At 40.4% G+C, this 27,966-nt stretch overlaps 1 protein-coding gene across 3 annotated transcripts; it reads left to right on the top strand.

Moving 5' to 3' along the window:
- The first annotated feature begins 193 nt into the window (after positions 1-193).
- utp3 (UTP3 small subunit processome component) lies at positions 194-27,724 on the top strand. 3 transcript variants are annotated; one of them, XM_073031799.1, is made up of 16 exons: positions 194-227; positions 1,861-1,951; positions 7,183-7,239; positions 7,869-7,925; positions 9,253-9,397; positions 9,617-9,691; positions 12,486-12,607; positions 14,110-14,262; positions 15,238-15,309; positions 15,405-15,445; positions 17,714-17,810; positions 18,221-18,400; positions 19,634-19,752; positions 21,920-21,986; positions 24,496-24,603; positions 27,451-27,724. In XM_073031799.1, exons 1-16 carry the CDS (start codon positions 220-222, stop codon positions 27,538-27,540), a joined length of 1,482 nt encoding a protein of 493 aa, XP_072887900.1. In that variant the 5' UTR covers positions 194-219; the 3' UTR covers positions 27,541-27,724. The 3 variants fall into 3 exon arrangements, with proteins under 3 accessions (XP_072887900.1, XP_072887899.1, XP_072887901.1); XM_073031798.1 differs by having other exon boundaries at positions 9,250-9,397; XM_073031800.1 differs by having other exon boundaries at positions 196-227; positions 1,864-1,951; positions 9,250-9,397.
- Positions 27,725-27,966: the final 242 nt, after the last annotated feature.

Here is a 27,966-nt window from a genome sequence, read left to right as displayed (position 1 = left end):
TAAACGCAAAATAAATAATGAATTTGCTGCACGTTCGAACTACAACAATCTAATAAATAAAAATAAACATCTATCAGCATATTTAAAATCTGTGGAAAAGCAGTGATTAATATTTCATGGGTTGTCTCTGTCCTGAAACGGAGAACGATCATAAATTTCTGAAGGTGTTTGCTGGGGGACATTAAGGATGGGAACACCAGCGACTTCCTGTTGGAGACCATGCGAAGGTAAGAAACAGGTCTGGGCTCAAGGGAAAGGATGTTGTTGGAAGGAGAAACGAGTTTTGTTTGGGGAAGCGGAGGAATGGAAAAGATTAAGGGTTTTGTTTTCAGAGGGGAAGAGTTCAAGTCAGGGAGGGTTCCTGGTAATGGAGGCGCGGGAGCCGAAGGCGAGAATTGCCGGCGAGGAGATGCGTCACCTTTCTCCGCTTCAGCATCTCGATGCACAAGATATTCTGCAAATAGTGGAGAAACTCAGCAGGTCGGACAGCATTAATAGCGGAAAATGAGCAGCCGACGATTCAGGCCGAGGCAGCACAAAACGTCGACTGTTCATTTCCCTCTGCAGACGCCGCCTAAAGCACTGAGTTCTTCCAGCATCTTGTGCGTGTTCTTCAGCTTCGCGAGTCGCTTTACCGCCAGCAAGTCTTTATTTAACTGCATGGTGCGCGATCCCACGAACCTGAATGTAATGTCAACCGGATAACTGTTGTAGGGGGCTGCAGATGTTGCACTGTGGAGCAACATATAAAACAATTTCTCCCCTTTATCTTTCACTTGGATGCAATCTGAATGAGATGTAAACCTGCATAAATTGTGTGAGAACTGTCAGTTGAATTGCAGTTGGTGATTAGAAAGACCTGTTGTCGAGAAGATTTGATGCCTCACCTCCTTTCCTTTGTCCACTCTTCTTTCCCATCAGATTCCTTCCTCTCCAGCCCTTTACCTTTCCCACCCTCTTGGCTTCACCTATCACCTTCTAGCTAGTCTCCTTCCCCTCCCTGCACCTTTTTATTTTGGCGTTTTCCACTTACCTTTCCATTCTTGGAAGAAGGGTCTCAGCCCAATATGTCGACTGTTTATTCATTGCTATAGATGCTGCCTGGCCTGCTGAGAACTGCAAACAGATCGCTTAATGCCATAATTAAGACTTGTGCTTCATCCCTTTAAGACCTTGATAAACGTCCTATTCAAACCAATCCATTTGAAAGTTTAACCTGCTCACTGATTGACCTGCTAAAGGGTCTGGACCCGAAACATCGACTGTACTCTTTTCCATAGATGCAGCCTGGCCTGCTGAGTTTCTCCAGCGTTTTGTGCATGACGTGATAATGATAATGAAGATCATCTGTAGATACATTTCAGTCAGGTTGGAGACTGTGCCATAAAACTTGCTCATTAGGTATAAAGAATACCTTGATTTTGTACATTGCTGTACTGGCCTGCTCACGATTGTGTAAAGAAACACTAAATACTGCATTTAAAAATATACAGGAATATGTGTACATAACCATCTGTGCCAATAACACGTACATTGAAACACACAGTGAAATGCGCTGTTTGTGTCAACGACCAATACAGTCTGAGGATGTGTGGGGGCAGTCCACAATTGTGGTCATGTTTCTGGTGCCAACTTAGCATGGCCACAATTTACTAATTTGGGAGAAAATCAGAGCCCCCAGGGGAAGCCTACGAGGTAATTGGGAGAATGTGCTAACTTCTTGCAAACAGTGGAAGCAATTGAAGCCTGGGTATATCATTGTGCAAAGTAAAAGCATGATGTTATCTAAATTTGTTACTCGTAGACTAAGTATTTTTTATATAACTACATTTTTAATTATTGGTTGCTTTGCCCATCTAGTAGAAGAAAGCCCAGGCAGCCGCAGAGGCAGCAACAGGACGATGACAGCGATGACCCCAAGAAGTACAGCAAGTTACCAAAACCAGATATTGTGAGTATTAAAAAGAAGAGTATGTGGTAATCCTTTATGTTACTTACATTACATGGCTTAATGTGACATGGACTTGTATGTGGAAGTGGTCGATTTGCTTCAACCGTGGTTTCAAAGGTTTAATGACCGTGTGCATGAGAGTGTAAATCACGTACACATCATCCATAGGAAAGATCAAAAGTCACCCATCTATTATATTTGTCAGACCCCGTTATCCTCATCTGCACCATTTCATTTGGACTACTTTGCATCAGTTATTATAATTGAAGCCTGTTGCTAGAGCAGCTATAGATGCTCCCAAATATTATGACTCTATGAATAGAGATATCCTGTTGAGTTGAGGGGTGTGAAAGAACAAGTTGCAGAGCTATAGGAAGGGATGGTCTGATTGCTTCGTTAGGAGCCAGTGCCGTCCTGGTGGGCTGAATAACGCTTTTGTGCCTAGTATGTTTGGAATCAACTCAGCAGCACCTCTACAACCAGACAGCTTTGGTTCTGATTACAGCAAGAAACTTCTCACTGTTTATTCCCAACAGTCATCTTCCTATTATCTCCAACAGTCCAGATAACTTATCACTTGATAATACCTTTAAATTTCTATTAGCCACCATGTAATAAAAAAATCACCAAAAGCAAGGTGGCCTAATGGGTTCCAGCAATCTTGGAGCAATTTTAAAAGGCTTTTGTTTTTTTAATACAGCCATTGTATGGTAGCTATGGAAAACCTTTATATAGTTGCAAGAAAAAGTTTGTGAACCCTTTGCAGTTACCTGGTTTCCTACATTAATTACTTATAAAGTGTGGTTTTGTCATCATCTAAGTCACAATAATAGACAAACACAATCTACCTTCAATTCTTTAGTGATCACATTGTTTAATCGTGCACAGTCCAGGCTGGAAAAAGTATGTGGAGCCTTGTACTTAATAACTGGTAGAACCTCCTTTAGCAGCGACAACCTCCACCAAACGTTTCCTGTAGCTGCTGATCAGATTTGCACAATGGGGAAGAGAAATTTTAGACCATTCCTCCATACAAAACTGTTTCAGTTCATCAATATTTCTGGGATAACTTGCATGAATGGCCCTCTTCAGGATATGCCACAGCATTTCAATTGGGTTGAGGTCTGGTCTCTGACTTGGCCATTCCAAGACATGCATTTTCTTTTTAAACCATTCTTTTGTTGATTTACTCTTGTGTTTTGGATCATTGTCTTGTTTCGTCATCCAACTTCTGTTGAGCTTCAGGTGATGGACTGCTATCCTGACATTCTCCTGTAAAATGTCTTGGTATAATATTGAATTGGTTGTTTCCTCAATGATGGCAAACTGTCTGGGCTCTGAGTCAGCAACGCAGCCCCAAGCTATGATGCTTCTTCCACATGCTTCATATTTGGGATGAGGTTTTGGTGTTGGTGTGCAGTGCCCTTCCCCCCCCCCCCCCCCCCCCCCCAAACATAAAAGTTTTCATTTCTGCTAAAAAGTTCGACTTTTGTCTCATCTGTCCACAGAACATTGTCCAAGAGGCATTGTGGAACATCCAGGTGGTCTTTTGCAAACTTGAGATGTGCAACAATTTTATTTTTGGGGAGCAGTCATTTCCTCCATGGTGTCCTTCCATGAACACTGTTCTTGTTCAATGTTTTTATAGTGGACACATGAACAGAGACTGTAGCAAGTTCTAGAGATTTCTGCCGGCCTCTTGCTGTAACCCTTGGGTTCTTTTTCACCTTCTGCAGCCCTCCATGTTGTGCTCTTGGTGTGATCTTTGCAGGGCACCCACTCCTGGAGAGAATAGCAACAGTACTGTATTTCTTCCATTTTTGTAGGCAATTTCTCTTACTGTGGACTGATAAACACTCAGGTCTTTAGAAATGCCCTTGTAGCCTTTTGCAGCTTCATGCATCTCTGCAATTCTTCTGAGGTCCTCTGAAAATTGTTTTGATTGAAGCATGGTGCAGATAAACAGATGAACAGGCTATGTCGGTAACCTGACTTTCCTTTTTATAGGGCAGGGCACCCGACCTCGACAATCCAATCTCATCTCATTGACTGGAGCACCTGACTCCAAATAGCTATTGTAGATGGCATTATCCCCGAGGTTCACATACTTTTTTGAACCTAGGCTGTGATTGTTCAGATGGTGTACTCAGTTTAACGAAAAGTACAATTGTTTGTGTGTTACTAGTTGAGGCAGATTGTGTTTGTCTATTATTGTGACTTAGATGAAGATCAGACCACATTTTAGGGGTAACTAATGTAGAAAACTAGGTAATAGCAAAGGGTTCAAACTTTTTCTTGCAACTGTATTTAAAAAGCATGCTTGTTCAGTCTCAGCTCTCGTACTGTTTAATTTTGAGCGTACTGAATGAAGGATGTCAAGGATACCAAGAAGAAATAAATTAATTATATGAAGAGATGACAATTCTCGTAGTAGTCCAGCTTAAGAGATTTCACTTAAAAACCACAATGAATTGCTTAGTTTGTATAAGGAATAACTATTTGCACTGGAGAAGAAAGGGTGTTGAAAGCAGCTTCATTAGTAATTTAGATTAGAATAGTGGTCACCAACCTTTTTAAGCCCGAGATCCCCTACCTCAGCTTTAGGAAAAGGCAAGATTGACCCCACATCAATTAGTTACACGCATGCGCACCAGGGCAGAAAAGACCGGAAGTAAAACCCCACAACCCGGAAGTAGAAATAATATACAAACACGGGGAGGGGGGGGTACCCACCATTTTTTTTGCACCGCGGACTGGTTTAATATTGATAATATCCTTGCGGACCGGCCGACGGGGGCGGGGAGGTGTTAAACACAACCGGAATACAGCGATACTCGAAGCAGGTTCCCTATGTCCAGTCTATTCTAGTTTTCGCGGCTCTGAATACAGCGATACTCGAAGCAGGTTCCCTATGTCCAGTCTATTCTAGTTTTCGCGGCTCTGGGCTTCTGTCCCGCTTGCTCACGTTTTTTTTTCTGCTGAGAAAACCCAGCGGGTTCATCTTTAAGTGCTGGGTGCTTGGAGTCAGGGTACTGAAGCAGTTTTGAGACATTGCCTCATTAGACAGCCTCCGGGCCTGAACTCAGCCTCCCACCCACCTGCTGCCAGACGCCTCGGCCAGGTGCGGCTGGTCATGGGTGGGGTGAGAGGACAATGTCAGGGCCGGAGGTCCCCGTTCCGGGGCCGCGGCGGTCACAGTCTGGAGAGTGTGGCTGACCGAGCAAGAAGTGTGACAGAACGCCCGCCCCCCTTGTAGGATCTGTCGGCCGACAAATGTTTGTTTCAGTAGATCGCAGCGCGGTAGCTACTCTGATACTTACGAATTGCTGAGTCTGAATTAGGTTGTCTGTGAATATTTTAGCACCGGGTTCCCCATGAACATTCGGTGTGCTAAACAGGTTCAGAAGCAGCGCTCCAGGCCAGTAGCGACGGCACTTCCCGCCGGCCGCCCAAGGCCAACCAGTGATCCCTGGCGCGAGGGTATCACTGCGTTTAGTCGCCTGATGACTTTGCGTGGCTTCAAGTTCCAACAGTGGGCTGACAGTGAATGAGGAAAAGTGCAGCTGACTCATATCGTTTCCTCGCGGCCTGGTGGTTGGGGACCACTGAATTACACTGCGTAGTGCAGGAGAGCTACACGCACTCGCACTGGACAGAAAGAACGAAACTAAAACCCCGCAACCCGGAAACAATCTCTCAACAGTATTTATTTTTTTCCTTTTTTTTTTGGGATCAACTGGGAAAGTCTCAAAGATCGACTAGTCGATCGCGATCGACAGGTTGGCGACCACTAGATTAGATTATGAGGGCACTCAGTCCTCATTTATTGTCATTTAGAAATGCATGCATGCATTAAGAAATGATACAATGTTCCTCCAGAGTGGAACAAAAAAACAGGACAAACCAAAGACTCACACTGACAAAACCTCATAATTATAACATAGTTACAGCAGTGCAAAGCAATACCATAATTTGATAAAAGCAGACCATGGGCACTATTAAAAAAAAGTCTCAAGTCCCGATCGACTCTGATAGTCCCTGATATCAGGCAGCAAAAAGGGAGAAACTCTCCCTGCCATTAACTTCCAGGCACTGACAACTGATGCATTGGAAGCACCGGACCACAGCAGACTCTGAGTCCGTCCGAAAACTTCGAGCCTCCGATACAGCCTCCCGAGCGCCATCCTCTGCCGAGCGCCTTCGACCTCGTCCCGGCCGCCGAAACAAGCAAAGCCGAGGCCTCAGAGGCCTTCTCCTCCGGAGATTCCGGACTGCACAGTAGCAGCGGCAGCAAAGCGGGCATTTCAGAAGTTTCTCCAGATGTTCCTCCACGCTCTCACGTCTGTCTCCATCAAATCAGAATTATGCACGGTACCCTACTTAACAAATAACAGATATCATTCACCAGAGAGGCCGTGCATGCTGTGTCGCGCCGCCATCTTCTCCTCCCTCCCTCATTGTAATTTTCAAAAGGAAAGTGAATAAACATTTTAATGGCTTAAATTGTCAGGGAATTAGATATATCAAATAACTTTCAGAGGATCAGTGACTGTGAGGTTTTTGGTTATTTAATATTACCAGCACCTGCAGTGCTTTGCTAGTGTGAAAGAATTAAAGTAGATTCTGGGAACAAATAGAAACTCCCTGCTAATATCGCTTTAATCATATTTTAAAATACGAGGTTTCAGCACAGCCAAGTTATTGGAGAGGTGGCAAGTAAGTTTTTTCAGAGGACTACGTAACGTAGCTGTTAGCACGACCCCACTACAGCTTGGGGCATCGGAGTTCAGAGATCAGTTCCGACATCCTTTGTGAGCAACTTTGTACATTCCTTCCCTTGTGAGCGTGGCTTTCCTCCAGGTGTTCTGGTTTCCTCCCATAGTCCAAAGATGTACCAGTTTGTAGATTAGTTGCTCATTGTAATTTGTCCTGTGATTAGGCTGGGGTTAAATAGATGGGTTGCTGGGTAGCGCAGAAGGGCCTGTTCTCCACTGTATCTCTAAATGAAATCAATAAATCTTATGGGATCATATTTGCATTCCATTGAAGAATTGGGAGCAAGTTGATCCAGACTTTTAGTCACTGATTTTGAAACCTTGGAACTTTGAATAGCAATGGGGTACCTTGCAGGCTTGGTTAAGTTAGTTAATTTTTTTGTGATTATGATGTTGAAGTGTGAGATGGATATGATAATTGTGTTTGGATTGAAACCACTTACATTTTCCTTGTAGAATTCCTCAGAGTATTATAATGACGATGTTGATGAATTTCACGAGAAGAAACTTGAGGTAAGTGTGAAATACTACATAAAAGTGACTTGACTTGTCTATAATCTTTACAATAAAGGGGGAAAAATAAGCACAGATGAAATTGTGTTAGTTAGTTTCCTGTGATGTTATGGTAACCAGATAATGTGATTTGTAAACCACAGGTGAAGTAGAAATAGGGGTTTGGTGTGGAATTAACAGAAGTTCCAGAAATTCGGGAGTTTAATAAATTATTCCACAGCGCCAGCTGAAACTCACTGGAAAATCAATGTTGCTGTGGGAAGGAATGTGATATGAAAGTATGACATAATTACAGTGCAATTGCCATCATAAATGTAAGCGTAAGATTTAAAATATTTATAATTAGCAGCAATATTGGGTAGTTTGGGACATAATAACGATAACATATGTATTGCCACACAAGAAATTTGCTGTACATTTTACTGATTTTTCAGTGTGAAATATTGACTATATACTACCTTAAAATAATCTGTATTTGGGGAAAGTTGTAAAAGGAGGAGCAGGAAGACAGCAGTTTTTATACAAGGTAATTTTTAAAAAGCACCCAAAGCAGTTTTAGCAGCAGGAATCCAGAGGTGCCTTGATGCTCTTTGTTTGCAGTGTGGATAATCTGCAATTTTGTTTTTCAGAAGCTGCTGGCTGATGGACCTGCACGTGATAATTTGAGTGAAGATTCACTCGATGAGGTGTGTATGTCCAATTTTGCTGGGCTGTTGGTCGAGCTTCTGGGAAAGCCTTTTGAGTAATGTCTAAATTCCCTGCCGAACAAGTAGATTAAAAATCAATCCAGAATTTTTTTTTCTTCTCATCACTTTGAGGGAAAACAGGAATTGTGGAGCATTCCAAAGCATGTTCCTGCTGATGAAATAGTTTAAACTCTTGCCTCTGTTGTAATGTAGGCAACACTGAACTACTGCAACAGCTCACAATCAGACTATGGCTATATAAAATAAAGAATAATAATGTGGGAGAGTTTCTCTTACTGGCCTTCAAACAAGCTTTCCACTGTTATTTGAACGGCCAAACAACCTCAACTGAAAGATGATATATCTTATGTTGTGCTGAAAAACTAGCCTAGGTTTCAGTGCTTGACCCAGGAGCTCTGTCGTGCACTCTTTAAGGTACTAAAGAAAGTAGTCAGTTATTCAAACCACCAACAAAAGGTCTTGATAGGACCAGAAGACAATGAAACTTGTTGAGAATCTTACTGGAGATCTGTGGGTGTTACATTTCTGTATGCAGTCCGGGCTGATAGTGTATGTGATGGATGTTAATTATGTCATTTGTAATGTAATGCAGCTAATGGTTTTTTACATTGCCAGTTTATTCAACTAATAACAAATAAAATGTATGACTTCATTCTACTTTGTTTTTGTTTGCTACAGCCAGCTCAAAGTGTAAACACTTTCATCAACTTTCTGCAAACTGTTAGTTGAAATTGGTTAAAGTGGCTTTATTTGTTCACCTTATTCACTCACGCACTGCTCTTAACATATATGCATGATGTTTCTGAATTGGGATGTATTGTGCATGACAATATGAGGCTTCATTGGCCCTCCTAAATCTGATACAAATACTGCAGTCTCCTAAGAACTTGTCCAACCCTTCCATCTACATCAATAATCTTAGCCCCCTCTTGTTTATTTAACTCATTTGATTTGGCGTTCTGCATTCCAGAGGGCCTTGAGTGTTCTGCCGTTTATTTGGTGCTATCTGTAGATTTTTACCACTTTACATTTCAGTGGTTAATGAGAGTGAAGAGAAAGGAGCTATAATATTGAATGAGAGAGCTGGTCCAGAAGGCTGTATGGAATATCCTTTTTCCTATTTTTATGTACTTGAACTTTCACTGAGTTAAAAGAAAATTGCCGACAAACTCTTGTGTTTGATACTGTTCAGTATATATTTCCCTTCTGTTGTCATGCAGCAAGAATATATTACTAGAAATTAATTTATTAAGCACTAACAGATTGGATCAAATATATGGCTACATATTATGTCCTTTTAAAGCAGGAAGAGGTGATGCCTCTGGACCTTGCTGATTCTGATGAAGATGATGATGATGAGGGAGAGGCAGAAGCAATGGAAGAAGATGATGAAGATGAATACGAGGAAGAGGTTGACATGGATAGTGACCTTGAAGGCAAATTGGAAGAAGGTTGGTGTAGGTCTGGGGTATTATCAAACTTTGTGTAATCCATCAGATGTCTAATTTCTTTCCATGCCCAAGCCCACCCTGAAGCTTTTGCGGAGATCTGGAGAAATAATCCATAAATGTTACTCTTAATAACAATCAATACATGAAGATATTGCTGCAAATGCTGAATTTGTTTCTTCATAGTAAAATTCATTGTTGCTACACCTTTTTCTTTTGCAGGTCTCCCAAGTGCATTGGCCTGGGGACAGAAGAAGAAATCGTATTATAATACTGATTATGTTGATGAGCTTCCTCGTAAGTACTGGAATTTGGCCTCTTGCTGAGTTATTGGCACTGTGGCTAGCTCTGAGGCTCAGCTGGAGAGTGTAAAGTCAGGCAGAAAAGTGGTGACAGGAGACTCATGAGTTGGGGACAGACAGGTGATTCTATGCTGTTGGCAAAGAGGTGAAAAAGCAGGATTTCAAAAGTAGTTATCTGGATTACTCCTGGTGCCATGTATTGGTCAGGGCAGGAATAGAATGATAGAACAGATAAATAAGTGGCTGAGGAACTGGTGTAGGAGATCAAGTTTCGGGTTCTTGGATCATTGGAACCTCTTGGTAGGGTTGATTTGTACAAGAGGGATGGAGGTTGCACCTTAACTGGAGTGGAGTCAACCTGGTGGCTGGGAGGTTTGCTAGAGCTTCTGGAATGAGGGTAAAACTAATTTGACAGGGCATGTGAACCAGAGCACCAGGTCAGAAAGAGGAGCGATCTAGAGGAAGGTAGATTTGATGACTAGTAGGAACAGGAAGGAGTGAGGTAATAGATACAATGGGACAGATGGTTTGAAGTGTTTGTATATTAATACTAGGTGTATTATGGGCAAGGGTGATGAGCTTAGAGTATGATGTTATGGCCATAACAGTGACTAGGTTGAGAGAGGGACAGAAATGGATGCTTAATGTTCCAGGTTTTCAGTATTATAGAAAAAAAGAGGAAGAGGTAAAAGGGGTGGGGAGAGTGAGTTGTGCTATTAATCAGAGACAATATCAGAGGTGACAGAATGGAGGGCTCATCCGCTGAGTCTATATGGGTAGAACTCAAAAATAAGAAAGGTGCAATCACTTTGATGGCATTATACTATAGACACCCCCCCCCCCCCCCATAGCCCCCAGGACATTGAGGAACAAATATTCAGACAGATCAGCAAGATGGGTAAAAACAGCAGATCTGTTGTAATGGATGACTTCAACTTTCCCAAAACAGACTAGGACCTCAGTGCAAAATGAGACAGAAATTGTCAAGTACATCCATTAGGGGATTTGTAACTCAATAGGGTCCAACTAGAGGTGGGGAGGGCTGCACTGGACCGGGTGTTGGGTAATGAGCCTGGCCAGGTGACAGTTAGGGAATAGAGACCACAACTCCTTAAGCTTTAAGACAGGTATAGGTAAGGGTAAATATACACCTGGCAGGGGTATATCAAATTGAAGCAGGGCAAATTATGAAAGTATTAGGCAGGAACTAGAGAGCATTCATTGGGAGCAGCTGTTTTTGGGCTGACATGTAGAGGGTGCTTAAAGACTGTCTGCATAGAGTACAGGACAATTACGTTCTAGTAAGAATAATGGCAAGATAAGAGAACCTTGGATGTCGAAAGAGGTGGTAAATTTAGTCAGTAAAGAAAACAAATGTATGTAAGAAGCTAAAATCAAAGTTCTTGAGGATTATGATGAAGTCGTAAAAGATCTCGAAGGAATTAGGAAGATCAGAAAGGGTCATGAAAAGTCTTTTGTAAGTAGCATTAAAGAGAATCTGAAGGCATTCTATACATGCATCAAGAGTAAGAGGGTAACTGGGGAGCAGGAAGGATCACTGAAGGATAAAGGAGGGAATGTGCTTGGAGGTGGAGGATGTAAGTGAGTTCCTAAATGAGTGCTTTGCATCAGTATTTACAAGGAGAAGGACTTCAGTGTGGAACGTGCTAATAACAAGAGTATTTCGAGATAAAGGAGGAGGTAGTATTTGTTTTCTTAAAGAATATTAAGGTGGGCAAGTCCCTAGCACCTGATGGGATATTCCGCAGGTTACTGAGAGAGTTAGGAGATGAGGGTGCCGGGGCCTTGATTAATATCTTCATGTCATCTGTAGCCACAGGCAAGGTCCTGCAGGACTGGTGAGTAGCTAATGTTCTATGGGATAATCCTGGAAACTAGACAGTGAAGCTGTTAAAGAGGATTCCTAGAGATCCATGGCTTAATTAGGGGCAGTCACTATGGCAAGTTGCGTCTTATTAACTTGATGGAGTTTGTATAGAGCTATAATTAACCGTTCTACCTATTTGTTACCATTTATTGGATGTTGTGTTATTTTAAAATTTATCAGAAGTTGGCAGGTTTTTGTCATTGCGTTTTTACTGGTACCAGAAGAGAGCGTGCATTAAAACGTCCTGTGTTTTAATATACCTTTCTCTACTTTTTAGTCTGTTTTTATTTCTGTAGCTGTTAACTGGATTTTCAGAGGGTATTCTGTCCTTCTGTTTGCAAGGACAGTTCAATTTTAGATGGTTTTTTTTCTCCCAAGACAGATGCCTCGTCATTACTGTCATAGTCAGAAAGAGGCGACCACTCTGAAAATGGGCTTCTACATTTCTAACACCCCTGTGGCGTATTGTTGTGTATCTGAACTGAGGCAATGCAAACTCACCATAATGTGTTGCAGATTTTAACCACATTGACCCACAACTTCAGAAATACAACATACTGTCTCTGACTTGTAATGAGATCTTTGAACCAATAGATACTATGGGGTGGTTGAGATTTATAGGAGTGTTTTGTTTTAATTTGATAGACATCTGGTTTGTCTCTGGGTGGCATGCTGGCTGTGCTTTGATGTAGTTGGACTTCATAAACTGGTCCTGGGAGATATGGGGAGGCAGAAGTTTAGGAATTTTCATTATTTGTCCTTTAACATAAAAGTCCACTGTACAAAGTTTCAAATCTTGCTCAATTGTGTACCCGACAATCTTGAGAGTGGGATAATTGTATGCAAGGAGATATAGTTCTTTATGGTATGATCTCAGCGTTTGCTGTTTACACACTTGCAGGTGGAAAGAAACAAGCAGAAGCTCTGGCTGAGGCTGAGGAGGAGGAACAAGAAGCTATAAATATTCAGAAACGGTTGGCAGAGAATCTGTCTGAGGATGACTTTGGACTCGATCTTATTCAGGTAACTAACCGGGCATGTGGAGGTGTGAAAGATTTTGCCACGAGCTTAGATGTGCCAAGATAATTAGTGAGAACTGTCATTGGAATCAATTTCCTGCATATTTTGGCACAGTATTCTAGCAATTCCTAGGCTGCCAGTGACACTTCTTTCTGAATCATTTCAACTATGTCTGTCTTCTAGATGTTGGTGGTATCTTCTTCATTTTTAAAACTTATATTGGATCAGGGTGAATCCACCATTTTCCTGATTCTGTGTTTGGGGCACGCCTCTGCTGATCCTTTAAACTCAGTCAAAAGAAAAAAAATCCGATCCATTTTTGGCTGCTAAGAACATTGTAGATTTTAAGGCAGTGGCTTTACAAGACAGGTAACCCAGCCATTATCAGTACTCTTCAGAGATTGTCTGCCTGGCATCAGTCGTCGCATAACCAGGACTTGTGATATGCACCAGCTGCTCTCATGGCTTCATGTGACCCTGATCAGGGAGGCTAAGCAGGTGCTACACCTTGCCCAAGGGTGACCTGCAGGCCAGCAGAGAAAAGAAGGGCCTTGAACCTCCTTTGGTAGAGACATATCTCCACCCCATCACCCGCTGATTTCCTCCCTAGTGAAAACAAGGTAACCCTCAATACCTTTTGAATGAGATTAACCATGGTAGTTCAACGACAGGTAGAAGTTTTTTCTTCCTGTTTAGGATGTACTTTTCCTCCAGTTACTGGCTCGCCTATACAGAGATGCATTTTTGAAATCTGTCAGAAGGTCAGTGATGAACCACACTGAGTGGTAATAAGTGGAGACATGGGTGCACCTGAGTTGGCCTGGTCTTCTAAACTGCCACTGCACCTGAACCATAATCTTTGTATTAATTTTGGCTTTTCATTCTCTGGAACCTTCTCTATAGGATCTGAATACTTTTTTCCAGATTAGAAGAGTTGTGTATTCTGGTCCTTTTTACAGAAGTAAAGCTGTTTTCATCTTAAAACATATATGTATCCTTATTTTACATTTGAGCTCAAAGCTCAACCTAGCTTCATTGAATCTCAACTATCTGCCCTAAAGGCATCTTCATTCACCCCCTGCTCCCTACCCTTTTTCTCAACTGCAAATGACAGGAATATGTAAGGTCCTCTGCAAATGCAGTCAACTTTGTGCTGCTGGTGCTGGAAAAAAGGCATGAATCCCTGACAGGAAATGGTCCTGTTGCTTGTATTTGATTTTTGTTGCTGGCCCTATCAGCTAATCTCAGTCAGGTTAGACTGAGCTGAGGTCTGCTTTGTATTTGATGGGAAGGAAATCACTAATGGTAATTTTCCTTTGACTGCTGTTGAATCTGCAGCATTTTTTATATGGATCCAGGTGATAAAATTTCCTGGCAGCCTGAGTACAAATAAAGATAAGCATTAGGATGAGGCATCCATGGGGTTACTGCTCGTCTGCATTCTGGAATGAAGTAAGGTTTGCTGAAAAAGTCGATTTGATTATTACAGAGTTTTCTCTTCATAGACATTCGCCCAAGAGCAGGAAGCAGAGAAGGCTTCTGGGAAGGATCTGAAAATTAAAAAAGATTTGAACAAAATGTCCCAGAAAGAGAAGCTGAAACTGCTGAAGAAGGAGTCACCAGAGCTGCTGGAACTCATCCAAGATTTCAAAGAAAAGGTCGGCTAAGCTTGCTGGTTGCTTGAGTTCATTGAACTGTTTTACTGTGTTTTCCGAATATTCGGTGGCACACAGAAAAAGTTGAAAATTAGTAAAGTAGCAATATAATGTTCTAGAGGTAAAAAAGAATATTTTAATGGATTCTCATTTCTAAAGAACAAGTAATATTATTTCATTGACAAACGGTGTTTTATTGGTGAGGATTCACAGAGATTTTATAGTGCTAGTGCATTTAGACCTTCTATCCATGCTGAATTCCAGGTGTCATCCGACCTGAATGTTAACATTCCCAAATGGGGACAAGTTCCTTGGCTGATTTGCCACTGCGTGAGATGAAGACCTAACCTTGTGAACATTAATGGAGATGAAATGAGGGGAAAAAGTGTGAAAATGGAAGGTTGAATATAGTACAGGATTTGGTTCTTTCAAACATCGGCATCAGTTACTGTTAGTTATTAGGGGATTAGTTAGCTTAGCATTATTCTGATCAGACTCTTTAAGTTCTTTTCCTCCAAAGCCAATACTTGTAGCTCCTTGTCTTCACTGGGAAAAATTATAGATTATAAATTTAAAAAATTGATTACTCTTGGCTTTTGGGAAAGTACATGTTTGACATTATTGGTCAGGCTATAATTCTTCACAAAATAAAGAACTGTTGAATTAAAAGAGATCTGAAGTGGAGCCTGGATTAGAATGAAATCCTGTTGACTGTCTTTATCTTTTAAACAGTTGTTATTTCTTAAATATAAAATAATTTTCCAGTGATTGTTTAATGTAATAGGCAAATGGACTTCTTTCCCTTTAAGGCAAAGCATTGTCTGAAGTTTGCGGATGTAGAACTATTTCTGTTTGTGAGTTACCTAGGAAGTAAGATAGTTGGGTATTTCTGTTTTAGCTATTTGTATCTTGCTTATTAGGATTGTTTTTAAAATTTCTGCAAAGCAAACTGATAGTTTTGTGATTTCTTTCTTGCAGCTTGTAGAATTGAAGGAAGAGCTGCAGCCTCTGATGGAACTGGTGCAGAGTGGTAGGATACCAGCAGAGAAGGTATGCTGAGAACATAAACACAATATGTGGTAGGTGGGGATCAAGGGGTACAGTGTGCCTTGATTATATTGTAATAACTTTTGTTCATTTCACAGGATGTCCTGTATGTACAGACAAAGTACCATCTGTATCTGAAGTAAGTTTCTTTGCTATAATTTTAGAGAATCATGACCCTTTCCAGAGCATGAAACTCTTGGAGATCAAGTAAATTTAATAAAGCCCAATTTGATAGCCATTGATCAGGTGGCTAAGTGGAAATTCCAATGCGGCTAAAAGCATTTTTTGACTAATAATTTAAACAATGCCTTGTGATCTAAGAGTGTCAATGCCATGTTAACATTTTTGTGCATTTCTTGGAAAGTTATTCGTGTGAACATCTATGAGCATGACATTGGCCGTCTATATCATGGAAGTGCCAGTATCAATAGGACAGGTGTTCTTGGATGTGACCGGTAGTTTTTATAATGAGCCACCATTCCGATGAAAATTTCAGACCCGTAGATCTAGCAGAGAATTGGATGTCCCATTAGTTTCAATTGGATTTCTCGACCTGTGGATTAGGAAGTAAAGGATAAAGTGGGCTTTAAAATTATTCATTGAGCGTCTTATGATTATACTTTTTGATGTTATTATTTCCAAAATAATAATATGTTATTAAATTTATTGACAGCAACTTTATTTCTCCAAATATCCTTTTTAAATTGTTTACAGGCTTTGACACAACAAAACTCTGCCTCTGCCTTTGCTTTACATCAAAGCTGTCAGAGGGCAGGACTTCTATACTCTGTTACCCAAGGCCCAGTTGATGATCTGCCTCTCTACCAGAAGACTTTAGGTTCAGACCAAGGGAATAATTGTGAAACACAGTTTACTTAAGATTACATACAGTTTATTAGCAAGCTTGCGCCTCAGTTGATATTACAGAGCCCCCACTCATAGAGCCTTGAAAATCTGTAATCAAGTGAGCCCGAGCACTGTCTGGGGCTGCTTGTTAAACATTTGTTATCACATAGTACTCTGATCATTGCCAGGCATCGTTGATTAGTGGTTACACAAAGCAGCTTTCTCATGCAACAAGCACTCCTTCCTTGCATCTGCCTCACGGTTAGCAGATTAGTTACCTTGCAGCATTATTCACACAGCATGACTAGCCAAGCTGCGAAACAAGTCAGTCAGGCTTTAGCCCTTTTAATTCTGTGTATAATTTCTCACAGCGGCCTCCAGCCAATTTGGTTGGCTTTCTGTGTTTGAGTCAGCAGAGAATGATTGGATACATAAATAGTAGCTCCATGTGGTAGGCACATCTGGAAGACCTGCGCTTATTGTATAGAGTTGAGAGCTCTTAACATGGTGTTACGTTCCCCAGTAACCGGGTAGTTTTCCAGCAAAGATAGATGGAGCCACCGAAGCCTGATGCTACTATTTTCAAACGTTTTTGTTTATAAAGGGGCACAAACGTATGGTTAATACAAAACATTCAGATCATATACGTCGTCACAACTCAATCTAAAGCACAGGTATAGTAATAATCAATCAGAAATAAGCTCTACAGTTGTCTAGGGGTAATGTAGATATATATTGTTTACTGGATATTTAAAAGTCTTTTTGCGGTCACTGCAGTTCCACCAGCCGCCGTCGGTTGTGGTGTCGTGTTGGTGCACTTTTGTTAGAAAGAGAGAGAGAATGAAACATTTACCCGACAGGTTTTCCAACCTGTAGGAGGTAGTCGGAAGTCTCGTTGGGGAATGGACTCTCATCCGTGGCTTCCCCTGTAGCTAGGCCGTTCTTCTGTGGTGAGGTCGCCAATCCCAGGCAAGGGAAGGACGCACACGAACCCCACCACCGGCTGTCGCTCTCTAAACGCAGTCGCAGGAATTCTCGCGTATCTTCTGGTGCGTCTGGCACCCCGCCTCGGCAGCCCACCTTTTATCTGGACTGGCAGGGTTGTAGATGTCCATCAGGGTAGGGGGGCGAGGCAATCCTTCCCCCATCACCCATCTCACATTGCCCTGAGATTTTGCACGTAGGCCAATTCCTTATCCCACAAAGGTGTCTCCCAAGCCAATGGCTATGTCCGAGGCTTTTGTCTTGTTGAGCGACCAGCCCACTTTGCCCGAGGGCTTTACACGTGGTTTTCATGAGACAATAGTCAAAGAGTCGCTTTATTCTGCTTCCCTGGGGAACGTGGTCTTCAGCACGTCTCCCTCTCTCTCTTGGGTCATTTGACCCCCCCTTGACTAGGGCTCTTGCGAGTCTCACAAAGGAGGGGGCTGGGGTCATAACAATGGAAAATTGGGATTTCTTGTACTGTACCTGAGTTTTGTATTAAATAAATTAGGACTGTGACATACTATATAGAAAAGAGAACATATGTACTATTACTAATGAAGTGTGTGATCTACAGCTACTGCACAAACATCAGTTTTTATCTGGTCCTGAAGGCAAAGCGAATCCCAGTTCAGAACCATCCGGTGATTGAGAGACTGCTCAGCTACAGAAATGTGAGTATTATGGAGCTAAGCTAATCCAGGGTCATTCTTTTAATATTTTAACCTATTTGTTACTGTTTATTGTTTATCTTTTACATTGTGCTCTCCATGACTAAGGGCGTGGGATCAATCTGCGTTCTTGTTTCTACCTTTGGTGTCATACAAGGAATTGTTAGACACCTTATAAGACTAGATGCAGATGCTCATCTCTGTTTTTCTTTCCTGTCTTTCCTTGTCAAACACTCTCCATCCCCAAGCACATCAAATTCATGAGATGTTCGATGGATTTGATTGAATTGTCTCATTTACATCTCAGGTTACATTACTTGAAGAACCTAATTGCTGGAGCGTGAGGCCTTTAGTTAAATAGTACCTCAATTGTGGTAATTTACAGAGGGTAACAATAATGTATTTTATCCTAGCTGATCAATGACCTGCCTGTAGTGGATGTGAAACTGCCATCTGATATCCAGCAGAATTTAAGGCAGAATAATAAAAATCTTAAATCGATTAGTGGAAAAGATCAACATTTCTCCAAATTGAAGAAAATGCCGTCTCAAATGAGTAAACAACCAAAAGCCGGACAAAGAACAAAAGTAAAGGCAAGTATAGAAGAGATTGCTGTTAATTAGAGGTGGCATAATTCTAATTGAAGCATTTGGGGGGGGGGGGGGTATCAGATGTAAACTCTCTACAAATTTGAACATTTCCTACTTTGGCTGTAGCTGTTCTAGAATGTTGATCGCTGTTTTGGAAGCTGAAAATCTGATGAGCTGAATCTCTGTAGTATGCAAGTCAAATTGATTATAGTATTTATGAATTCAAAACTATTTCAAAAATTTCCCTCTAGGCAGATCTTACGAAAGTATAAAGTCAGACAATAAGCTTAAAGCTGTCATAGTTACACTCATCCTTTAGCCATATCTCTTTCTCACTCCCCCTGCCCCTAGCGTTTTAGCTAAAGAGTTAACAATCTACATGGTCTAGTCATTTAAGTATTGGGAGTTATTAAAAGTAATTATACCAGGTACAGTGGGGAAAGTGATTGTGTTACTGACTGATATTTCAGAGATCTGGACTATTGACACAGTTCCAATCTCATTGTGGGAATCAGGGCATTTGGGTTCAGTTAATTAATTACTGATAATATGTAGTACAGAATAGTAAACATTGGATTTAAAAAATAACTAATTCATCAGGAAAAGATATGTCATTTTTTCTTAGCTTATGTGACTCTTGTAGTTAATTCTTAGCCATCCTCTGAAATTCTGCTGTGCTTTGGAGATTTCGTGCCTCAGTGACCCGGAGAGCGATGTTGGCTGGAGACAGGGCTTTATGCTTTGGCTCTTGGTAGGGTCACCCATACCAAACAGGTCAGAGTAGAGGCAAGACTAAAAGAACGGTCCACTGGTCCTCCAGGTTTGGGGACTCTATTCATGGATAACAACCCTGACTGGTAAAACAAAATTGTTACGGAAACAGCCATGAAGAATCCTTCTACATCTGAGTGCGACGATATTCCTGAGTCATAATGGCAGTAGAGAGATCCTCTGAAATGACCTGGGAAACAACTTAATTCAAGAGCATTTGGGGAAAAGGTCATAAATGCTGATCTTCTCAGCAATATGCACACCCTGTGATTTTAAAATGTTTTAAAAAATCAAAGGGAAAGTACTTAAAAGTATAACATGAACTGCAAGACTTCAAATGATTTTCTGAATGTTTTGTGAAGTTAAATGTTAACAGGTGTATCATTTTCTGTAGAATTGCTATGAAAGGATGTGTTCTGCCTTTTCATTTGTTCGTAAGTAAATGGGATTAATGTTTTAATGTAGGTCACTGGTGAGGAAGTGTCTAAGGATCTAAAATATGATATGGGTGCTGAAGCAGGACTGCTATGTCATAATAATATGAAAGACACTCTGCCCCAGAAAAGAAAAATGGAAGAAGACAGGTAAGGAATACTTAGGGTTTTAAAATATTTCCTGGATTGAATCTAATCAAGAGTGACTGTCAAGGGATACATTGCACACTAGATGAGAATAAGCTCCCCAAGTTATTTAACGAGCAAACATTGTACACGTAACACTAGTCTCAGACAGCCAAAAAAAGATACACCAACTTAGAGAAGTGCAGAGGAATGGATATGTTGGACAAATGCATGATATTAAATGTATTACTTAATAAGAGTATAGACTTTAAAATAACTAGTAGTATTTATTTTTTAAAATGTGGAAGTGCAAGCTTCTCAGGATGTTAGGTAGTAACTATCTCACACATCCATTGTTGGGCTGCTTGTATCAGCCATGTTGTTAGTAGTTTGAAATGGTAACCGCACTTACAGATGTCGCTAAAAAGGGAGGCATTGTAATCCTGGGAATAACAGTGGCTGCCATCTTTATAGTTTAAAAAAATGTAGTATTTAGTGTTGTAAACAAACAAAAAAACATTATATGAATGGAGAGAACTGTTCATGTTATAATTACTCAACATTTCTTCAGTTTGATTCTCTGGTAAGGTTGAAATTACACTATATCAGAGAAAGAATTGGGTAACAATGTAAAAAAACATAAATTGAGGGTGAGCTTTTTCTAATTGTATTTAGTTTCTTTTTGATTTATACTTATTTGTTCATGATTGCCTCTGTATCTTTTATTTTGTGGTGCTACCTGCTTAAGTATTTTTGAACATGCAATAAGTGAGCAGGGTTTCCTTAAAGGGAAATCTTGCCTGACCAATCAATTGGAATTCTTTGAGCAAATAGTGGACAGGATGAACAAAGGAGAGCCAGTGGATGTTGTTTACTTGGGTTTTCAGATGACCTTTGACAAGCAGTCACACATGAGATTGCAAAGCAAGAGCCCATGGTATTACAGGGAAGGTAGAAGATTGAAAGATAGATGATTGGCTAACTGAAATGAAGCAGAAAGGAATAAAGGGGGTCATTTCTAGTTGGCTGCCAGTGACTAGCAGTGTTCCACAGAGATTGGTGTTGGAATCTCTTCTTTTTACATTATATATTAATGATCTGGATGGCAGAATTGATGGCTCTGTGGCCAAGTTTGTGGACAGTGGAAGATAGGTGGAAGGGATGACAATATCGAGGAAGCAGGGACTACAGAAGGACTTGGACAGGTCGGGATAAGTGACAGATGGAATACAGCGTAAGTTTATGTACTTGGGTAGAAGGAATAAAGCTGTAGACTGGTGGTTCTCAACCTTTTTCTACTTGTGCCCCACCTGTGACTTCCTTTTACCTCTGCGGCCCCCACCCTCCCTTAGTTGCTAAAGTTGTTTTTTGGTCAACTGTATTAATTATTCTAATATATAGTCAATATTTATGTTTTAACAGGCTATAGGTATTGTATGTTAAATATAATGTTACAAGTGTATTTGGAAAATGAAAGCTCTGAATAGTATACTTTATATAATATTCTTCCAAGCACAAATGAAAAACCACTTAATATAGTCACTTCAGTGAGATCCTTGTGACTGAGGCCAACTAGTGAGTTTTTGAATATCTGATTGCAATTTGGTTAAAGATAATTGAAAATTACCTTTGATTATGTGCTTTTAATAGTTTGACTGAAACCATGTTCAACTAGATAAGAGGCGGGAAATCGAATTAAACCAACTGGCTGTGTCTAGCAGATGACCCCACAGCAGTAAATGCAGCCTTCATGCCACATTTTATACATATTATAACGCGCACAGGTCAGTGGAAGGCAAACAGAATTGGCCTCCTGCAGCATATTCGCTGACTGGCCTTGCTATAGATAGCCCCGTCCAGTCTGCAGTTTGTGATTTGGAGGTGGATGCAGTTGGGGGGAGGCTAGGCTATCTCATTTGCATCATCTAGCATATTTTCCCATTCATTTTATTCAGTTAAATTAGATAATTCTCTTTTTAAATTTACGTATTTTAGTAATTTTTCATTAAGACAGTAAACTTGTCATGGCGCATTCAGAAACTCCTATCGCTCTTAGTTTCTTGTTTCTTACTCGTGGCCCCTTGGGAGGCCATATGGGCCACATTGCTCAGAGAACCACTGCTCTAAGCAGTGGAGCTCCACTCTGACGTGTTTATATCCTGATGCTTTAACACTGGGTTTTATGTTTCAGTAATGAAAACACTGCCACGGTACAGGAAATGCTTGGTGCAGATGAAAAGAGAAAGATCACTTATCAGGTATATGAATTGCTTCTAACTTTGTCATAGTTTGCTATTTTCTGCTTTAGTTCAAAGTAAATATATTATCAAAGTACATACAGTACTGTGCAATAGTCTTATATATAGCTAGGGTGCCTAAGACTTTTGTCTAAGATATTTGTCAATGTGGAGCGGAGGCTGACGTTAATCTGGCTGAGGCAGGTGCTGGAGCAGAAACACTAGGCAAGATCATTTGATTCCAAACAACTTTATTGATCATTACTGAATATCCCTCTTGCGCTTCCCCGCTGCCTCCCCTCTCCCCTTTTTCCAAATCATGATTCCCATCTCCCCTGCCCACCTTCCCACTCTTAGTCCACAATAGAGACCATATCAAAATTAGGTTTATAGGTTTATCATTACTCACATACGTCGTGAAATCAGCCCGAAATGTCGACTGGTTACTCTTGTCCATTGATGCTGCTTGGCCTGCTGAGTTCATTCAGCATTTTGTGTGTGTTGTCATGAAATTCGTTGTTATTTTTGCAGTAGTAGCAGCAGTAAGTACAATACATAAAATTACTATAGTACTGTGTAAAAGTCTTAGGCATCCTAGTCATATATATGTTAAGATTTTTGTATGGTACTGTACATGTCATCATATACAGCCCTGAGATTCATTTTCTTGCGGGCAACGGGAAACACAATAGAATCAGTGAAAGACCACGCTCAACAGGACAGACAAAAACCAAGCTAGAAAGAACAACAAACAAAATACAAAAAGAAAGGGAAAAAAATTAAATATCAAGAACATGAGATGAAGAGGAGTTTTCTAACCTTTTAATTCAGGGGCCATCTCATTTAATAGAATTTCCCATGTTCCATGAGTTTATATTAATGTTGACTATTCATTTTTTTTTAAATTACCCTTAATCTTTATCAAAAAGGAGTGCAGTTGATACTAGCTTGGATTTTGTTGTTTTATAATGTGATATTGGAAGCTAATCATTATGTATGAGGTTGTTTGTGGCGAATCCCAAGTCAGCATGAACAAACTAACACATGTATACATGCATTCCAATCAAAACTGCATAATAAAATTGATTCTGTATCAACTTTTGTCTTTACCTACTCATCAATGTCACTGATCACTTTCGTCTGGAGACTATCATGCATATTGCTGCTTAAGTTTTTATTTACAACATGAACGAAATTATTTACTAACCAATTTGATCTTAATGCCCATCTTTCTCTACAAATCTACAGATAATTTTCAGTTTCCTGTTAACTACAATTCTGTTCTTGTATTATTTATCTTGTTTATTTGGTTAAAAGTTCCCTTTCTGTTAACTATTTTCAGCATCGCTCTGGAATTATTCGTAAATATTTATCATACAACCACTTTTTTGGTTTGCAATTGCTGTCTGTTTTGGGCTGATTTCACCAAGCTCTGGCCTTGGTTCCCACACCTTTCCCTTTGTAGAAACATATCTGGCTTGTACTTAAAACAGTTTCTCTTTAAATGTCTCTTACTGATCCATTACAAAGCACTGTTGTTCGTTGGTTTCCCTTTACTTTGGCCATACTTTCAAAGTTGGGCTTTGAGTTAAAGAGCTCTACTATAAACCAGTGCTCTTCTGTTATATGAGCAGTGCTTCCAAAATGTTGTCCCACTTGACTTGCCACATATTCCTGATCTGTGTGGAAATATTTTGATTTAATGTCATGTCTGTTAGTTATTATTAGGTAATTGAAGTATCCCAATATCACCTGCTGTTTGATTTCCTTCTGTTGCCATTAGATGGCCTATTAAAATATTCAGCGTGACCTAATTGCAATCTTACTTTTTAAATTATTATTATTAATCATGTATTATCATATATTTTAATCTTATTTTTTTTCTATTGCTTCATGCTAGTTCCCAGTGCACTTGCCAATGTTGTGTAAGCTCTTCGAGGCCTCATTAGTAAATCAAACTAGCAGGCCTGACCTACTAAGCTGCAGTTCATACATCTTGAACAGATCACTTCTGTGAAGGAAATGGTCCCAGTGCCCTTAGAATCAGAGGTCCTCTGACTTGAGCAGCATCATGTTTTTAATCATGTCAAATTTGTTTCCTTTCCTGAAGTCCTCAAAGTCTGACTGGAAAACTTCAAATTGCTGCCCTATATTCTTTGTACTGAAAGTGTATCATACTTGTCTCCTTCATTGTCTCAGGGTCCAACATCTTTCCCTTCCTCCTGACAGAATATTGGAAACCTTACCTTAGTGGTAGGCTGGAAACACTGCAAGCATTAAGTGTCAGTTTGAGTTTGGCATATACCCCTCACACTCTCTGCCTTCCCCTTGAATGCCCACGCACATACATCCTGAATGCACTCTGCCTGCAGGTTGACCATCTGTTCAGCTTGATTTTGAGGTTTGATTACCTGGAGACTGTTGTGGATATCTTTTTCTACGAACAGAATATTCAATTATAATGATCAATTATTGTAACCCCGCCATAATTTTCTCCGGTTACTCACTAAACTTTGCATGGCAATCACAGATCGCCAAAAATAAGGGTCTCACACCTAAAAGGAAGAAGATTGATCGTAATCCTCGAGTCAAGCACAGAGAGAAATTCAGACGAGCCAAAATCCGACGGAAGGGTCAGGTAAGTGAAAGAGTTGCTAAGATTTTATTTTTGATTTAGGGTTATCAATATCCTGTAAACATCAGACAGAATGTTGGGCGCCACAGTAGCGTAGCTTTTAGTGCAATGCTATTACAGATCAGGGCATTCAGGAGATCGGAGTTCAGTTCTGGTGCCGTTCTGTAAGGAATCTCTGTCAATCCTTCCCGTGGAATGCGAGGGTTCTCCTCAGATGCTCCGGTTTCCTCCCACAATCTAAAGACTTAACTTGGTAGGTTAATTGGTCATTGTAAATTGTCCTGTGATTAGGTTAAGGTTAATCGGGGTTATGGGGTTGCTGGGGCAGCGTGGCTCAAAAGGCAGGAAGGACTTATTCTGTGCTGTATCGCTGAATAAATAAATAAACATTTTAAGTGTCTCAATTGTTAGATTACCAGCAAAAGGAGACCTCACATATTCTTAAATGAATAATACTAGAAATGGCTCCCTTGGTATTTCCATGAGAGCATTGGTCAAAATGTGTATAACACAATAAGGAATACAGTGCAATGTTTTAAAATAGTACAGAATCTACAAACCCCATTTCCAGAAAAGTTGGGATATTTTCCAAAATGCAATAAAAACAAAAATCTGTGATATGTTAACGTGAACCCTTATTTAACTGACAAAAGTACAAAGAAAAGATTTTCAATAGTTTTATTGACCAACTTAATTGTATTTTGTAAATATACACAAATTTAGAATTTGATGGCTGCAACACACTCAACAAAAGTTGGGACAGAGTTAAAATAAGATTGAAAAGTGCACAGAATATTCAAGTAACACTGGTTTGGAAGACTCCACATTAAGCAGGCTAATTGGTAGCAGGTGAGGTATCATGACTGGGTATAAGAGTAGCATCCATCAAAGGCTCAGTCTTTGCAAGCAAGGATGGGTCGTGGCTCACCCCTTTGTGCCAAAATTCGTGACAGAATTGTTAGTCAGTTCAAAAGGAACATTTCTCAATGCAAGATTGCAGAGAATTTAGGTCTTTCAACATCTATAGTACATAATATTGTGAAAAGATTCAGAGAATTCAGAGACATCTCAGAGCGTAAGGGGCAAGGTCGGAAACCACTGTTGAATGCGCGTGATCTTCGAGCCCTCAGGCGGCACTGCCTAAGAAACCGTCATGCTACTGTGACAATTATAGCCACCTGGGCTCGGGAGTACTTCAGAAAACCATTGTCACTTAACACAGTCCGTCGCTGCATCCAGAAATGCAACTTGAAACTGTATTACGCAAGGAGGAAGCCATACATCAACTCTATGCAGAAATGCCGGCGAGTTCTCTGGGCCCGAGCTTATCTCAGATGGACCGAAAGACTGTGGAACCATGTGCTGTGGTCAGATGAGTCCACATTTCAGCTAGTTTTAGGAAAAAACGGGCGTCGAGTTCTCCGTGCCAAAGATGAAAACGACCATCCTGATTGTTATCAGCGAAAGGTGCAAAAGCCAGCATCTGTGATGGTATGGGGGTGCATCAGTGCCCACGGCATGGGTGAGTTGCATGTATGTGAAGGTACCATTGACTCTGAGGCGTATATTAGGATTTTAGAGAGACATATGTTGCCATCAAGGCAACGTCTCTTCCTGGGACGTCCATGCTTATTTCAGCAGGACAATGCCAGACCACATTCTGCACGGGCTACAACAGCGTGGCTTTGTAGACAGAGTGCGTGTGCTTGACTGGCCTGCTGCCAGTCCAGATCTGTCTCCTATTGAAAATGTATGGCGCATCATGAAGAGGAGAATGGACAACGGAGACCACGGACTGTTGAGCAGCTGAAGTCTTATATCAAGCAAGAATGGACAAAATTTCCAATTGCAAATCTACTACAATTAGTATCCTCAGTTCCAAAATGATTAAAAAGTGTTATTAAAAGGAAAGGTGATGTAACACAATGGTAAACATGCCTGTCCCAACTTTTGTTGAGTGTGTTGCAGCCATCAAATTCTAAATTTGTGTATATTTACAAAATACAATTAAGTTGGTCAGTAAAACTATTGAAAATCTTTTCTTTGTACTTTTGTCAGTGTAAATAAAGGTTCACGTGAATTAACATATCAGATTTTTGTTTTTATTGCATTTTGGAAAATATCCCAACTTTTCTGGAAATGGGGTTTGTAGTATTAAACAGATCTGTTTTAAATATTCAATCAGAAAAAAACTAATTGTTTTAAGGGGAGAATCCATCACAGCACAGTAAGGGGAAAAACAAGCCTATGTGAATGTAGGCACGACACCAATCAACTTTCATAGCAGCTGCCTTGATTAGCTCCCATTCACTAGCCTAAACAGTTCATGCAAAATGACTTGCATCAGGAAACAAATTGCCAAGTCTTTGACACACCAAGCTGCAGCTTCTACCACTTATGAGGGCAAGGGCATAGCCACATTGGAACGCTTGGTAATTCTCCAGATCAAACACAGTACTCGTCTCCTTCATTGTCTCAGGATCCAACATCTGACATCCTTTTCAGATGGCAGCAGCTTGCCACCATCCTAGGAGAATTAGGGATAGGTGATAAATTGCCATTGAGAACAAATGGTAGTCTAGTTTTCACACTGAATTCTACATGGAAGCTTTTGGTGATGCTGCATTATTTGTGAATGGCTTTGAATTTTACACCAAATATGTTGCTTGCAATTAAGTTGTAACTATGTCCTAAAGTATTAGACTTCAGTGGTAAAGGAATGTCAGCATAGGACTTTTTCAGAATCTCCCCCCCCCCCCCCCCCAATTTAAAGGCATAGAAATCCACAGAATGCTTTTTACAATGGTGAGATCTTGATTGATGGAACTTTTTATACATCACTTTTATCAGGTGCGAGAGGTCCGCAGAGAGGAACAGCGATATTGCGGTGAGCTGTCAGGTATCCGGGCTGGAGTTAAGAAGAGCATCAAGCTTCATTGATCTTGCTTCTGTATCAAATATCTTCAATTTGGAAATTAATGTATCAGCTACTCTGCCTCTAAAGTATTTAGAGTTTTGTAAAGAATTTTGTGTTTTACAGTTTATAAATTTACTAAAACAGATGTACCATGAATGGACTCGCGGATAATGTAATTACAAGCTATTAAATTATTTGTGCATCCAAGGATGATTTTTTTTTCCAATTGTCTTCAATACCATAGATATGCCCTCTTCCATGGGAACTAGCATCTTGAAATCAGTTAATACACATTGTTCTGTCAGCAATAGTGGAAGGAATATGAGTAAAGATAGTAGGAATGAGTAATGAGTAGGAATGTTTTAATTCCAATCTGTACACGGTGCATATTTAATACAACCGAGTTGGTGTGTCGTGACAATCATCAAAGAAGGGAAGTTAGACAGTAA

The sequence above is a fragment of the Hemitrygon akajei genome, chromosome 29, assembly GCF_048418815.1.
Source record: "Hemitrygon akajei chromosome 29, sHemAka1.3, whole genome shotgun sequence".
In the NCBI taxonomy this organism is placed as follows: domain Eukaryota; kingdom Metazoa; phylum Chordata; class Chondrichthyes; order Myliobatiformes; family Dasyatidae; genus Hemitrygon; species Hemitrygon akajei.
This window is presented reverse-complemented; position numbering and strand designations above follow the sequence as displayed.